Source organism: Pteropus medius, unplaced genomic scaffold (genome assembly GCF_902729225.1).
Source record: "Pteropus medius unplaced genomic scaffold, Ma_sr-lr_union100, whole genome shotgun sequence".
In the NCBI taxonomy this organism is placed as follows: Eukaryota; Metazoa; Chordata; class Mammalia; order Chiroptera; family Pteropodidae; genus Pteropus; species Pteropus medius.
The window spans coordinates 5,494,908-5,512,218 of NW_024340701.1; the positions used below are offsets into that span (position 1 = coordinate 5,494,908).

At 32.7% G+C, this 17,311-nt stretch overlaps 1 protein-coding gene across 2 annotated transcripts in view; it reads right to left on the reverse strand.

Annotated features, from left to right (window-relative positions):
• The window catches only part of FAF1 (Fas associated factor 1), a 354,641-nt gene that overhangs the window by 154,923 nt on the left and 182,407 nt on the right, over positions 1-17,311 (reverse strand). For both annotated transcript variants that reach the window (XM_039885738.1, XM_039885744.1), the window contains exon 8: positions 10,715-10,801. In XM_039885738.1, the coding sequence (XP_039741672.1) occupies positions 10,715-10,801 (87 nt within the window). The remainder of the gene's footprint in view (positions 1-10,714; positions 10,802-17,311) is intronic.

A 17,311-nucleotide genomic window follows, 5' to 3' on the forward strand; every position in this document is an offset into this window, starting at 1 on the left:
TTCAGATTGGAACTATTTTGAGAAACAGAACACATATGAAATAGCATGGTACAAGAGAAAGAATACTGGCATGAGCGGGGGGCAAATTCGAAATTGAATACTGGTTCTGCATTTCACCTTATTTACCAGATATGGTTTCAGATCAACATGTCCATCCTAAATCACTAGTAAAAAATAATATTTATTGAGTTCAGTTACCTATAATAAAATGTATCCATTTTAAGTGTACTTGTTCAGGGAGTTTTGACACATATACTTTTGTAACCACCACCACCCCAATCAAAATGTTAAAAATTTCTATCACTTCCTCAAATTCCTCTGTGTTATTATTTAGTTGTAAGACTTCTTTATATAACCGGGATACAGGCCTTTTGCCAAATATATGTTCTGCAAATATTTTCTCAGGGTTTATGGCTTGCCCCGTCCCTCTTCTTTCCAAGTGGTATCTTTTGAAGAGCAAAAGTTGTAAATTGTGATGCAGTCCAAGTTATCAGTTTTTTTTCTTTTATGGTGAGAGCTTTAAGTGTCTTAAAAAATTTTTTCCTACCCCAAGATCTTAGAAGCTTTCTCCTATATTAACTTCTAATAGTTTTACATTTGTAGCATTTACATTTGGGTTTATGATCCATTTTGAGATAATTTTGGTATAAGGTAAAGGTTGAAGTTATCCTTATTGATAGCCAGTTGTTCCATCACCATTTGTTTTAAAAAAAGACCATCCTTTCTCCATTACGTTATTTTGTTATCATCGTGCAAAATCACTTGACAGCATAAACATAGATCTATTTCTGAATGATCTATTTATCTATTAACCTATATGTCTACTTTTACAAAAATTTCACATTGTCTTGAACACTGTATTATTTTTTGAAATCAGGTAGTATAAGTCTTCCAACTTTGTTCTTTTATAAAATTATTTTGAGAATTCTAGTTCCTGCACATTTCCATATAAATTTTAGAGTTAACTTGTCAATTTCTACAAAAAAAAGTCTACTGCTTTTTTATTGGGATTGCAATGAAAATCCCAGTTCTAAAATGTTCTTTGGTGCTATGTAGTAACATGATTTTTTGTATCTTAATCTTGTACTTTGTGACCTTTTTAATTGTACCTGTCACCTTTAGTAGCTTTTTTGTTGATTATATTGGATATACAAACAAACTACTAAACATTTTATATGAGAATAGACAACTTACATAAATTACAATTGTGTAAATTACAAAAAAAAAATGTGTAATTTAATTTTGTTTTGGTCAGAGATAATATTCTTCATTTCAATCCTCTAAAATTTATTTATGGTCCAGGTTATGGTCTATCTTGGTGAATGTACCGAGTATGCTTGAAAAAAACTTGTATTGCGCTATTGTTGAGTGAAGTATCTATAAAGTATCTGGACAAGTTGGTTGAGAGTGTTGCTCAAATCTTCTACCTTTATCTGTTCTTTTCCTGTAAATTGCTGAGACAGGAATGTGAAATCTCTAACTATAATTGTAGACTTGTCTATTCTTTTGGTCCTGTCAATTTTTACTTCAAATATTTTGGAACTGTCATTAGGTGCACATTTAAGATTGTTATGTCTTCTTAATGAGTTGTTCTTTAAATCATGACGAAATGTCTCTCTTTAGTCCTGGTAATATGCCTTTTCTGTTTCTTGTCTGATGTTAATATGGCCATTACAGTTTTCTTATGTTTAGTTTGCCTGGTAAATATTTTTCCACTCATTTATGTTTACCTTATCATTGCCATATTTAAAGCATGTTTCTTATAGGCAGCATACAGTTGAGTCTTGCTTTTTAACATTCATTTCAACAACCACTGTCCTTTAATGTGTAGACCATTTATATTTACTGTAATTATCAGTGGTTGGATTTAAACCTACCACTTTGCTATTTGTTTTATATGTATTCCATCTTTGTTCCTTTTTCTTTTTTTGCCTTACTTTTAAAATTATTTTTAAGTATTCCATTTTATCTCTTTTAATCTTATTAGCTATACATTTTTGTGTGTTTTTTTTAAGTTGTTGCTCTAAGGTTTATAATATGTATCTTTAATATAACAGACTACCTTATACCACTCCATGTATAACACAGGAACCCTACAGCAGTATAATTCTACTCTGCCTTTTGTGCTACTGTCATATATTTTACCTCTATATATGTTCAAAACTCCACATTACTTGTTATTTTTCTTTAAGCAGTTATCTTTTAAAGAAATTAAAAACATAAGGAAAAATGTCATATTTAATCCATTTTTATATTACTAGCTCTTTTCATACTTCTATAGAGAACCAAGTTTATTTTGTTATCATTTTCTTTTTGCCTAAATAACTCCCTTCAATATTTCTTGTGCAGGTTTGCTAGCACTAAATTCTCTCAGGTTTTCTTTGTGTGAAAGTCTATTTTGCCTTCAGTTTTGAAAGATTATTTTTACCTAATATAGAATTCTAAGTTGTCATTTTTTTTTTTAAATCTTTCAGTACTTTTAAAATATCACTCGACTGTTTTGTTTGGCTTGCATTGTTTCTGATGAGAACTATAGTCTATAATTGTTCCCACGTGTAATATGTATTTTTCTATTCTGTATGCTTTCAAGTTTTTCTCTTAATCACTTATTTTCAGCAATTTGATTATGACACTCCTTAGGATAGAATTCTTTGTGTTTATCTTTCACATAGGGTTCATTAAGCTTCTTGGATCTATAAGTTTTATAGTTTTCATCAAATATGGAAATTATTCAGAAATTATTTCTTCAAAATTCCTTTTTGTTTTTGACCTCTGTCTCTCCACCCCTCGTCTTTTCTCTCCTTCTAGGACTCCAACTGCTTGATTTTATCCCAGAGGTCACTGATACTTTGTACATTTACTGTTGACATTTTTCTCTCCATGCTTCAGTTTAGATAGTTTCTATTGGTACATCTTCAAGTTCACTAGTCTTTTCTTCGACAGTTTCTAATCTGCTGTTAAGCCCGTCCAGAGGAACTTTCATTTCAGATATCATATTGTTTATCTCTAGAAGAATATATTATTCTATTTTACATGTTTATTCTTTCCTCATTGAGTTCATGTTTCTCTTTAAATCCTTGAGCATATTCATAATATTTACAATAGCTAAAGTCTCTATCTGCTAGTTTAATTAAATCACGTGCATGTCTGCTTCTTTTGACTGATTTCTCTTCTGGTTATGTTTGAGATTTTCCTACTTGATCATATATGTATAGTAACTTTTAATTGGATGCTGGACTCTGTTCTTTTGGGCAGTTATCTGTTAAGCAGCTCTTTCCTTCTGAAAGTTGTTTTTAACCTTTGAAAAGGGCAGTCCTAGAGTAGCCTTTACTCTAGGATGAGTTTACCCACCACACTAAGGTGTAATTCTTCTGGGGATATCTCTTGAATACCCCATGTATTCACTGAGGTGTCTCTACTATGTCTGGTAGGTACTCACGATTCCTAATTCTACATGAGCTCTGAGAATTGTTTGCCTTACAGCTCCCAGTTAATTGTTCTTTTTCCTGGCGGTTGTTTTTTTGCCCAGTCTCCTAGAATTTCACCGTTTGCATGCACACATTGGTATTCAGCTAAAGACTAGGGCAACTCTATGTAGTTTTCTGGAGTTTTTTCTCTGCTAGTATTCTGCCTTGGAAAGTTTAGCTGCCTTGACTTCGGTGAACTCCAGTCTCTTCTAACTAAATAAAATCATCAGGTTCCATTTTGGTTTCTTCTCCCTGCTCTGGGATCCAAAAATGGCCTCCAAGCAGAATGTAAGACTACAATATGGCTCATTTATTTACTTCTTCAGAGTCCTTACTACCTGTTGTCTAATATCTGACCACAGTTGTTTCACATATTTAATTCAGTCTTCTAGCTGTTTATTGAGGGAATACAATTCCCATTGCGGTTATCCCATCATGGGCAAAAGAAGTAGTCTACAGAATTGAGATTTTGAGCAACTGAAATCAAGATTCACAGCATCAGGTTTTAGTGCTTGTAAATCTCCTCTTGGGGGCTGTTTCACTTCCATATATTCTCCCTCATGCTGACTGAGGAAACATGTCCCTTGACTGCTTCATCCACCCTCCTGAACTTTTCACTCTCTCTGTTAAGGGTACAGTCCATTTCACAACTTTTCATTCCTTTTAAACTCAAACTGCCTTCTACTACTTTCAAAGTTGTTCTTTCTGTCTGTTTAGTCTTTGCCTGTGTTATTTGTAGAAGACTCCATATGTTGACAAGGGCAATGACCCCCCTGAAGCTACTGAGTCTCACTACTGTCAGAAGCAACACTATCTATGACCTTGCCAAATAAAGAAAAAGCCAGTGAAAATGTCCAAAGATTGCCTAAATTTGTCTGACCTAGGACAAGCTAACAAAATAATTTAAATAGCATATGATCCTGAAACCATCAAAGAATGCTTCTGATTCTGCATGTGTATGCAATATAAAGAAGGTGCTTACTCAAGGGAAAAGGACCTAATGTTTGTTGACTGTCTACTAAATGCCAGGCATTACACCAGAGATTGGCAAACTTTTTCTATAAAGGACCAAACGGTAAATATTTTAGGCTTTGTGGGCCATGTGGTTTTGTTGCAACTAAACATCCCTGTTGTTAGTTGTAGTAAAACCAGCTGTATACAATACGTAAACAAATGAGTGTGACTGTGTTCCAATAAAACATTATTTACAAAACCAGATGGTGCGTGAGATGTGGACTGACAGTCATAATTGCCAAACCCTACATTATTTATGTACTTTACATATTAAGTAAAACCATATGAAATTGCTAATAATCACTTTGTCCTCAAAAATGACAATTTTGTGTGGTTCAACATATTATGTTAATCAATTTAATCTTCACAATAGACTTTCTAGGGTGTTAACATCATTCTCATTTTGCGGATGAAGAAACTGAAATTCATACATTAAGTAACATCCAAATAAGGGCAATATGGGATTTAATGAACTTGTATTCTCTCTCTCTCTCTCTCTCTCTCTCTCTCTCTCTCTCTCTCTCTCTCTCACACACACACACACACACACTAGTACAAATCAGCTCAGTGTGGCTTCTCATTCCTACCTGTTATCTTACTTGCCATTAAAAAAAAAATTGAGTTTTGATAACTTCATTTAATTAGAAGGAAAATAAACTGATATCTCAAACAGTGTATCGAGTTACCATGATCATATAAATTCATCATTTAGTTGTTTATAGTCATAGATATAAATTTAGTGGCGCTCCGAATAATTCAAATGAGTGAATGTATAAAATACTATGTTTGATCCTGCACAATAAGCAAAGATGAAAAAAAGTTCTTACTTCCAATTTTCAGAATTTACAAAAGGGAGAAACACAAATACAGTAGTCCCCTTTATCTGTGACTTTACTTTCTGTGGTTTCAGTTACTGATAGTCAACTGTGGTCTGAAAATATTAAATGAAAAATTCCAGAAATAAACAATTTGGAAGTTTTAAATTGCATGCCATTCTGAGTAGCAGGATGAAATCTTGTACTGTCTCACTCTGTCCCAACCGGGATGTCAATCATCCCTTTGCCTGGTGTATCCATGCTGTATATACTACCTGCCTGTTAGTTACTTGGTAGCTTTCCCAGTTATCAGATGGACTGTTGTGTTATCACAATACTTGTGTTCAAGTGACTCTTATTTTACTTAACAGTGGCCCCAAAGTGCAAGAGTTAGTGACACTGGAAATTCAAATATGCCAAAAAGAAGCCATAAAGTGTTTCCTTTAAGTGAAAAGGCACGCATGTATAGGAAAAACCATAGTATATATAGGGTTTGGTACTATCCGCAGTTTCAGACATCCACTGGAATCTTGGAATATATCCTTTGTGGATAAGAGGGACTACTGTGCACAAATTAAAATGTAATCAGATGTCCCTTTTTCTGGGAAGCCATTTTTTACCATTCGCATCTATTAGCAACATTGGAATGAAGGAAAAACAAAATTAAAAAATGAAAATAATTTAAATAGAAGAATAGAACTATAAACTAATTTCTAAGAAGGCTGAAAAAGGTGGCATAAAAAGAGAGATATAGGCAAAATTTCTTAAAGAAAAGTTTTAAAGGAAGGAGATAATTGCAATAGGTATTCTAGATAGAAGGAACAGATTAAATGACAGAGTGAGAGAGAGAGCACCAAATATATTTGAGAAGCAGACAAATGAGCTTTTAGCTAAACTGAAGTTTTTATGGTATCACATTCATTTATTCAAGAAATATTTATTAAGCGTTTACTTTTGGCCTGTATAGGAAAATAAACCTAGAAGGAAAGTTTCAGACCAAAGAATAAAGGATTTTAAATGCCAGCATAAAAATCTGTACATAATCAGCAAGTATTGGGTTGTCATAAAGATGAGTAAGCAAGGTTGAACATGATTCATTCGGCACTTCAGAAATATTTACCTTGCAGCAATAGATGGAATGACTACAGGGGAGGCTTACGAGTTTACTTAGTAGGTAACAACAATGTGATAAGCATGTTGTAATTGTGAGAGCCTGGATCTCCACAGTAGCTCCTGTACATTGGAGGGCAGGGATCTGGTGTCTGGGAAATGTCCATAATTTGACACCAGCCCAACACAATGTATGGGGTACAAGTTATAGAAGAAAATGGCTCTCATCTAAAGGGTCAAAGATAACATTCTCTCATTCATAAAATCTTTATTTTTATTTTTTTTAAAAAGGAAGGTGGGGGGGTGTGGTTTTATTTTTATTTTACAAAAAAGACACAGTATGATAATTCTGCTTAGAAATAATCTTATTTTCATTGTGAAAGTATTTAAGAAGTAGCTTTCTCACTCTTAACACATGCCTAAGGACTTATGATTCTAAAATTCCTAATTTCTCAAATCCTGAATTAACCTTCCTTAGCCAATGATAAAATCACAGATCATTAGTAACCTCAAAAGAAAAAAAAGGCACAAAACAAAAAAGTTAAAAAACTAAAGGATGTTTCCTCCTAATTTAAGCATTATTAAAACTTGGAGTTTTATAAACCACATATATTCAAATTTTCTGCATTATAGTAAGGTGTCCAGACATAATTCACCCTGTTAAATTCATTTTTACTCTCTGGAAACCAAGAGCATCCTTGTTAAAGTGTAAAATGAGATTTTCGCCGACTTGCAACTCCTTGTTCTCACAGCTGAACTGTCACAGCATGAAAACATTCCCCTACTGGTGAAGCTTTAGATACCTATTTCCCTGGTGAAAGAGTGCAAAAGGAACTGAAAGAGTTAGTGACAATTCATACAGTATCCCATACCCCATTAGAGTATGACTATAAGCAAAGAAAATATTTTAACTCTGAAGCGAGATGGGACAACAATGTTTTAAATGATTGTTGACTTCACTGAGTAGTGCTGAAAATGTCAAAAGATTGTAGTCTATCAGGTTCATAAGAGACTCAAGATTATACAAGAATCTAATTAGAAGAAGTCTATTTCTTTGTCCTGTTTGCTCAGTCAAAGGTTAATGAGAAATACACTGAAGAAAACATCTCCTGTGTGACGGCAAAGTAATTTCTCATGAATATAAAAAACATAAATGAAAAAGTTCTTTATTAACTTCTTGTTCTTTATTAACTTCTTTTTAAAAATAGCTTTACTACGGTATAATTGACATGCCATAAAATTCACTCATTTTTAAAGTGTTCAATTCAATAATTTTTAGTAAATTTACAATTGCACAACTATCACTACAACCTAATTTTAGAACATTTCTATCATTCTAAATCCATTAACTTCTTAATCTAAGATATTTCCATAAACTCATGGAAGCCACTGGTATCTAAAGCTACTATATATTCAAAGCCACACAAATCTCTGAAACCAAGCAGGAAAAGTGCAAACTAACCTTGCTTTAACGACCTTTATAACCAATACTCTACTCTGGCACTGGGAAGAAAATGTTCAGGTGCTTTCTCTGAAAGTTAAACCATTCTAAGTATTAAGTTATGGCACACTGTCTTGGAAAGAAATTAATTATATTTTTGTTGGTAACACATTTCAGGCTGTTTACACAGCTGACATTTCTCAGCTGTACCCAATTCGTGCCCTAGGCTGTGAGGACAATCTTGTTTTGTAGCAGATGCCTCCACTTGAATGATTTAAATAAGTATAAAAACACTATTTTCTGCAACAATATAGATTACAAGCACCAGCTTTATGAGTTTTTATAGTCCTAATGAAAGAACAGTTCCATGACATTTCTTTGGCTAGGATCTCCTTAGAAGACACAGTTATAAGCCATTTTTGCCAAAACTCAAGCACTGGAGCTAGTGGATGGATCTGCTACGGCACCAGTCAAAAGCAGCCTGGCCCTAAACATCTTTGTTGTATCAAATCATGCAGCTCAAGGCAACATCCTGCCAATGTGGCAACATTTGCTCTGGGGAGATGTGGGCAGGCATCATTTCACAGGTTCTGGGACAAGGTGCAAATATGAATAATGAGGCAAAAAGAATCAAGCCTCTTAATGGAGATTGCCTCTTGTGTTTGCTGTGACTTAGATGCAACACCAGGTAGCATTATAATCTTGGATATGGTGAGTTTTAGCTGTTTTCCTATTTTCCTACAGTGATGAAATTGCATTAGAACTCTTGGTAAAAATTTAAATGTTTTAACAGTCATTAAAACACGGGCCTCATAAAAGACTGTGTCAACTCAATTCAATGATTAAAACCTAAAATGTATAAGGCCCTATGCTACAGAAGAATTTATCATATTTCACTAAATTTGCATATCACTCTTGGAACTTGCATCTGATAAGCCTATTTTAGTCTGGCTTCTACAAGTGTAGGATCCAAGAGTAGTTGGCTTTTCCAAATGTGAAGTGCTACATTTCTGGACTTTATTATCTGATATTCTTGTTTTAAACCAGAAAATTACTTTTTTAAACATTTTATTAAAGAAATTTTCAGACATATACAAAAGTTGAGAGAATAGTATATAAACCCAAACTACATATTCCTCAGCTTCAATAATGATCAACAGATGGCTAACTTTAATTTATATTTATATTCCCCTCGCTCCCAACCCCATAGGTTATTTTGAAGCAAATCTCAGGTACCACTTCATTTACTTAAACCAGTCAATTTGTGCCTGTGATCCTTTTCTGAGTTATGTTAATATTAATTATCATTCTGACTCTCATTTATTGTCTACTTTGTGCCGGGTACTACTTTGTATACATATTATTGCTAATCCTCATAACAATGCTGCAAATTAGTGAAGTAACTGAAGCTCAGAGAACTTAAGTGACATGCTCAGGTCTTATTTTCTTCTATTAATGCTATTATTTCTTGTAGGAGGTTATGAGACAATACTAAAAACATTTCTGATTTATGTCTTCTCAGGAAACAGAGGCTATCATTTATGAAAATTGCTATCTTATTTTTGTAAAATTAAATGTAGCACATTTTCTGTCAAATTTCTCACTCCAATAGGGGAAAAGAAAAACAAACTAAAACTGACCACCACGTGGCCTTCCCTTTCGCCATGGACAATCAGCCAATAATTCTAACGATATACTATAATATTAATGTTAAAACCAGTTGTTTAGAAATAAATGTAAGTGCCTATAAAAAAACAATATTTTTCTGGAGGGGTTCACTTTAAACAAAAGTTTAGCTATTTTCTGATTAAAGTTTCATGATCCACAAAGCATTTCTCAAAGGTACAGTGTTTAGATTGTGGAATAACTGGACTCAAGTGGCATCTACATAAACAAAATGTTTAAAAATGTTTCTGTCTTCCATAAAGAATTCTTTCATATTAAAATATATGACGGCAGTGCTCAAAAAGGGGTAGTAATTATTATCCAGATAGAAATATAATATTTACTAGGAAATACAAAAGGTTATTGAATTCTTACAATCATTATTTGTGTATTTATTATTACAAGATGTTTACGAAGTCTCAATTTTTTAGCCTTCTTTAAGAATTAGACTTAACTTCAGAAATCCTTGAAATATTCTGATTTTTACTTAAAAAAAAAAATGGGTATCTGGTTAGAACAATCAAGATGATGGGTGAAAGTGGCCAAAATGTAATTTCAGTTGACCTCCTTAAATGATAAAATTTACTCTCTTGGAAAACAATAATTACTTAGAAACAGGGTAGAGATAGTAAAGGTTTTAAAATTTATAATAGGAAAATCACTATAAGTCAGTATAATAGGTAAAAATGACAGACTAAATCTTTTCTTCCGATTTTTTATGGTAGTAAAAATTATGGGTATATTTAAGAATAGAGTACTATTAATATTAACTGTAAAAATTAACTATTCTTTAAAGTACTAGTCTACTATGGGAAATGTAATTTTAAAATTAAATATGTAACGATTAGTTGATTTTAGCATATCTGTAATTTAGGAAAAATATTTTTGTGTTTGGGATATTTCACCTGAAATGTCTGAATATATTCTTTTCATCAAGGAAAAACTTAAGTCAAATCAAGCAGCACTAAGTTCCTCATATTGATATTGTAATATTATCAACAGAATGCTAATCTGCTTAGCTTATGACATCTGTTCTTCAAGTGAACTCAAATTATTATAACTCCTTATTTTCAAATTATGTATTTGATTTTTTTCAATGGAGCCTTCAAAGCATTAGTTTCTGCTTATTATCACAGCCAGTTAGACTGAAAGTGGCAAAAGAGAGAGGAGGATATAAAACTGATAAGTCAAATGTCACTTACCGAGTCATCGGTGGCAGAAGCTGGCCAGCCCTCCCATAACTGATGGCGAACAGGGATGCTCGTAAGGTCATACACATTTCTTTTTACCTATAAAAAGAGACAGTGCGATTAAAACAGGTTACCATAAGACTTAGGATAGGTGCCAATTTATGTGGTATACACTGTACTTCCTCTGTTTTATTCTAGATTCAAAACAAGAATTTGAAACTAGAAAAGCACAAGTCAGAAAAAATTTTGTAAAATAATCTAAACCAAATTTAAAAGCAGATTCTCAATGAAGGCTAGATGAAATAATAGTTCAAGAAATATCACCCCCTCTGCTGATTGTTTTTATATATTTCTAGATGGCTTCGAGTTTCTTTTCAGTTAAGAAACTTCTAAGTTTCTTAACTGTACTAAGGTACATAGTAAGCCTAGGACAGACTATAATTATAAATTTTTATAATCTAATTTTTAAAATGACTCAGGATGTACAATAGTTCAAATGAAGATGTATTTCAAGTTTCTAGGTGGTAGAGAGGAATTGTAGTTTGTGTGTGTGTGTGTGTGTGTGTGTGTGTGTGTGTGTGTGTGTGTGTGTGTGTGGAGGGGGCAGGAGTAAACATGAGGTTATTTTTATTGTTTGATGTAAGCTTCAAAGATATAAAAACTTATTAATAAAGCAACACAGATTATTTCTTTGAAATCATCCCAAATTAAAAACTATTATAACAGAATATTTAACAGAGAGCTATCCATTAATATACTATTTAGGCCCTTCTTGAAAAGAAAATACAGTAATAATACTTCTTATTTTAAATACTGAAAAACTATTGTTCTCAACATGCAATAATTATACCTTTCACTTTAAAAAAGTGGGGATAAGTAATTTACCAGAATAAAGTCTTGGAAGGTTAAACTCTATATAATCCAGTAAGTATCATATCTTTCTTCAGTTTAAAATAGGTTATAAAAATTCTATTTCGTTTTGTATTTAAAAAGAAAAAATAATTATAAAATCGTAAGAATGGAGAGATTATCTATCTTAACTCCTCAGGTTAGTTATAGGATGACCCTACTGTAACAAATAAAGCTAGCATTGAATGTTGCACATAATATGTTCAATAACAAGACTTCAGTACGTAAAACAAGCAGTATTCATTCATGTTCTTAAAATGCAGAAGTCTAAAGTATCAAGTTGTCCAATTACAGCATTTTGCATCACATTACTGTTTATTATACATAAACACATCTAAGTTACCTTTCCAGTGAAACAGAGATATATATTCACTGGGGAAAGGGAAAAACCAAAACACAACACGGAATTCAATCTATTTTTATCTCTAATGTACACCTGTGAAAAAAGACTTAGTAAATGAGAACTGAGGAGCTTGGAGGCGTGGCTTGATCCCCACTCAATTCAAACAAACAGCTTTTCTTCAGAGGTTCTTAGCAATGGCCAGTCTACCATGCCGTATTTTGTTTATGGTCAGTCACACCAAGTTTGAAAATTTTCATTAGTCATTATCAACACAATTTAACCAAATGTAACTGGGCTAACCTCTGACCACTTCCACTAGCTAAGACTACTTTGCCATGCTTAAACATTAGTGCTTTTAAAGAGGAAGGTGTTCCATAAATCCAAAGCATTATATTAATAAAAGAAAGGGATAGGACAGAAGAGGGGAATATGAAAAGACTTTAGGCCTCAAGGCCAAAAACATTCCTTTCTTAAAGTTATTTTTCAATTACGTTGTCTAGATATACCAAGCTTCATCAGCTATTTTTGAAGAAAAAAAAAAAGGCAGGACAAATATTTGTATTTGTTTGGAAAGGTTGCAGCAAGGCTATCCCAGCATTGGAGAGTATACACAAATACTATGAGCTGAGTATACAAACAAGTAACTTTGGATTGGGATTCTTTAAATTCCACCTTAATTCCAAAACACAACAATATGGTATTATGAAATAAACAGTATTTTTCTTCTTTCATTAACTCATCTGTAACTGCACTGAATTGAATAACATTCCTTTGCTATTCTAAGCCTGAAAAGCATGTTCTGGCTATAGTGTTATGTTGGTATAAAGCACAATGCCAGACTGATGTGCTGAACAAAAGTGATCAAAGTTAGAGTAATGTTAGCCATTGCACAAGTATTTGGCTTCATTGTTCTCCCCAGAATGACATGTGTTAAGCAACTTGTCATAGAATAAACTGGTTAATGCAGACAGAACTTGGCTGAGAGGGTACAAAGTAAAGCATATTAGGCTAATGATTGATTGTTCTAATGGAAAAGATAAATTCACAGAGATTCTGAGATTAAATCAAGAGTCTTGTGTTAAACCACAATCACTAAACAATAACTTAAGTGAAAACAAATTAGTCTTTCAAAAATAATTCCACATTTGTCAGCATTATAACCATAGGCAGGTTTTAACATTATATGGAAGAAACATAAATGATAAGATAGCAAAAGTAGAAAATGGGTGATGGTTTTATTAATGGAGATATAAAAATTCCATTATCTTTACTGATGGTTTTCTTTCATTAAAATTTTAAGTCACAATTCTGCGGGGCAGGAAAAAATATGAAATGTGCAAAAGTAAAAATTATTCTTTTAAAATATTAAGAAAGCCTGAGTGACAAATTACAGCTGTGTATAAAATGATGCAGATGATTAAGGTCATCATGAATCAAATGAAGGACATAGTTCCCTCAGACAAGGAAGGAGAGAGAGAGAGGGAGGAAGGAGGGAGAGAGAAGGACTAAAAAGGGGGAGGAGACAGGGAGGGGGAGGAGAAAAGAAGAGGGAAGGGGAGAGATTGAGAGATCAACTGATTGATCTGAGAGATTTGAGAGCACTTGAGAGAGAGAGAAAAGAACACACACAGCCTGGGTTGCTGTAGCTGGCATGCCCAGCTGCCATTATTGTGCTACTTCTGATGGAATTTCATCTTTAGAGATTTGTGTTAAATTCCAGTTAAAGACAAGTGGCACTTCAAGGGTAACATTTCCTGAGGGCCTTTTTGTCTTACACATTTTCTTTGATCAGCATTGGCTCAAGATCATGCTGAACCTTCATAATCTTTTCAATTCTTGTTGTGTATTAAGCTCTAAATCTGTGAGATTTCAGGCTGCTAAACTATGCAAATGTTTCACTTAGTTATGAAGAAATTTAATAAATGCTTTGATTACCAGCTGAACATCAAAATTATGTTACAAACTATATTGTATTTGGATCAAGTGTTCTAAACTGACAACAGATTTTCCAGTTTTCTAGATTTTCTAAAAGGAGAATTTCATTTCTTCCCCACTGCTTCAGATAAGACAGTTGCTTGAGACTAAGAAAAAATGTAAATCAGATTAACTTGAAATGGTACAGAATTAATACAGCACTGATTGTTTATTATTTGCTTTTCATTGTTAATAAACATCTATATACTAAAATTAATGTAAAATACTAAGCAATGATCTCCACTTCAAACTTCATATTTCCTCATTATGGAAATCTCTCATTGAAATCATATATTCATCTCTCACAAAATTTTCTTTTGAGTTCTGTAGATTTTCAAACAATTTTTGTTTTTAGTTAAATTTTATCAGCATTTTTAACAAAAATATTCTTAGGAAGTTACTCTGCTAAACTATATTTTGAGGCTCGGATTTAGCATCACATGAGTTGTGTAAATTGAAAAACAAAAACTTAGTAGATAACTTTGTCATCTATAATAAAATCATTTCTTGTGAGCTAAATGTTGGTCAAACTGTTGAAAAACATTTCAGGAAATTTTAAATCTCATTCAGGAATAATACCTATTATCCAAGTGAAACAGTTAATAGAAAGAAAAGTCACAAAGTTTAAGCTGTTGTGGCATAAAGAGAGGCAGAGAACAAGATTTCTAGTCTTAAATTTTCCCCAGCTTTTACTGTGGGCCAGTTGATAGAACCTCGCTGAGACTTAGTTTACTCAGTATTAAAGAGAATAAAACAACATCACTTCCTAGTTTCAAAGCTCTAAAATTCCATGGTTTGATGAAAATATTGGAGATCTAATCCTAGGAACAGGAAGAGCAAAATATATCTAAGACAAGTAATGAAGGAATGTTTCAACCATTAAGGCTAGAAAATGGAAGAAAAATTGTAAAGAGTTAATAAATACAACACATCAAAAAAGAAAATGCGAATAATTTCAGGTAAGGAATAAACACTTAAGGTGATTTATTTTTCTTGGATGAAGAAACGTCGTTGTTTTTGCTTGTATTACACTAAAAAGTCTAGATTTTTATAAAAGACTAAATAATATTTTCCCCTTATGAGATCTCATCTGAAAATAAAGCCTGTCATACTGGTTTCCCAAATAACTGTTCCATCAACCAAATGTTATCAGTGAGGCTATGGCTTGACAGACTACCAGTAGCTAAGTGATATAGTTATAAAGTTCTATTAATTTATTTCAACATCTTTAAAATTTTATACTCATATCCTTGATTCTTTACATATCAAATATTTTAATACGGCAAAAATTAGAAAATATTTCATTGCCATGGGCTTGCAGCAGCTATCACCTTGGTTTCTAGCACCCTGGTTTCTAGATTTTCTGAATTAAGACTACTATGGCAAATTATAACCCTTACAAAAAGCATTCTGAACCTACAGACATCTATCTCATTCTCCCATCAACCTTAGAAGAAAAAGACTTTTGGTCATATTAGAACCTGAACTTACCCAAATTTTAAATGTATCAAACTTCAAACTCCAAGTACTTCCTACTATCAAATGATGCTCTGGTTAAAAGTTTGCTAAATAATAATTGCCCTAAACACATTAGTATTTGTGTGTGTGTGTATGTATACGTATTTAAATCAAAAGAAGGCACCCAGTTTCCTAGCAATCACTGGTGCTCTGAAAGGCGTATAGTTAAGAAACCAATCACTTCTGATTCAGACTAGGGTTTGAACACACACTTCATATCCAAGACTTTTCTTTTTCTTCTACTTTTTTTTTAAAACATATTATATACTCATTGCAGTTGCACATGAATTTGTTTTACTAAGATGCAAGTTAAAACCCTCCTAAAAATCCTTCCTGAACAAAAACACTTGAAACCGGATGGTGCAAAGGGAATGAGAAGGTGGCATCAGTAATCAAATGTTAATTAGCAAGCTTTTTTTCCCTCTTCCCTCAGGGCTGGCCTGTGTTGGAGAATTCAAATCAGAAATCAATGCTCCAAGTGTTTAACTATTACTTCTTCTCATTAACCATTTAAAAGACTTGGCAATTCTCTCCTCATAAAAACAGTAACTTGAGACATTTCTTTTCTCAAATACCATCTTTCCAGAAAACAATGAAGATGTTGTTTGAAATAAACTATAAAACTGAAGTTGCTTTCAATCAGGCTTTGAACTGACTATATTCTGCTGTTTTAAAAACATCTTTTGGCTTCAACCGAATTCTTCATTCCAACAACTGTAACTAAGTTTTGCTTTGTATACTATACTTGAAAAACTTATTACACCCCTTGTCTATAAATAAATTTGACAGTTAGCATCTTAAGAGATCACTCGGATGACGATAAAACTGATCAAATACAAAAACTGCTTTAAATGCACATAGTTGGAAGTGGATTTTAGCCATCCTGAAAAACTACCAAGGATAAGATTTAACACTGTGATTAGAAATATGGTTATATTCAAAATTCTATCCTAAAAGTTTGATGTGGGTGAAAATGATACAAAAATTGCAAAGTTAGATATTTAAAGTGATTGAATTAACAATCATAAATTTATTAAAATGAATTCATATCTTTAAAGGTTAATCCTGATTTTTAAAAAGAATTCCTAAAGTGTTAAGAAACTGTTTACAGATGAGTAAGGCTGAGTATATTTCACAAACAGTAAAGATGCTAAATTTTAGCTTTCCAGGGGGGAAAAAAAGTTTAGAGATATTGTGAAGTTGCAGAAACTGAAATCATGAACAACAAAAAATGGAGCAATTATTATTATATAAATATAATATGAGAACTACAACAGTGGTTCTCAAAGTATGGTGTCTGGACAAGCAGTATTAGTATCCCTTGGAAACCACAGGATTTCAAAATGTGGGGGACCCATCCAGACCTAGTGTATTGGAAACTCTGGGACCCAGCAATCTGTGTTTTAACAAGCCCTCTGGGTAATTCTCACCAGACCAAAGTTTAAGAAGCATTGTTTCAGGATGTGTGAATTAGAGGCTCTCCCAGATAGCCATGCCTCTCTAGTTTACTGATTCTTAAGTTCTGAGAAGTCTTGCCTAAAGTGGCCAGTCTTTTTTGAGAATGAATATGTTTAATAATCATTTGTTACAATTCTAGAAATGCTATTAATTTTGTCTGGATGATAAGGTGATCATTTTTAGTCCAAGAAATTAATGAGAAAAGGCGCTACCTCTTCACTACAGACTACATAGCACCAAAATAATGGATAATAATTGATACATAATAATCTTCATCATTGAAAATCTGTGTTCATCTTCAGTTTTTCTGCCTTAAGCTTAACTACTTTCTGGCTATAATATATATTTAGATATTGCAGTTAAACTTCAAATCTACAAAAAAAAAAAAAAAGATTAATCACATTAAA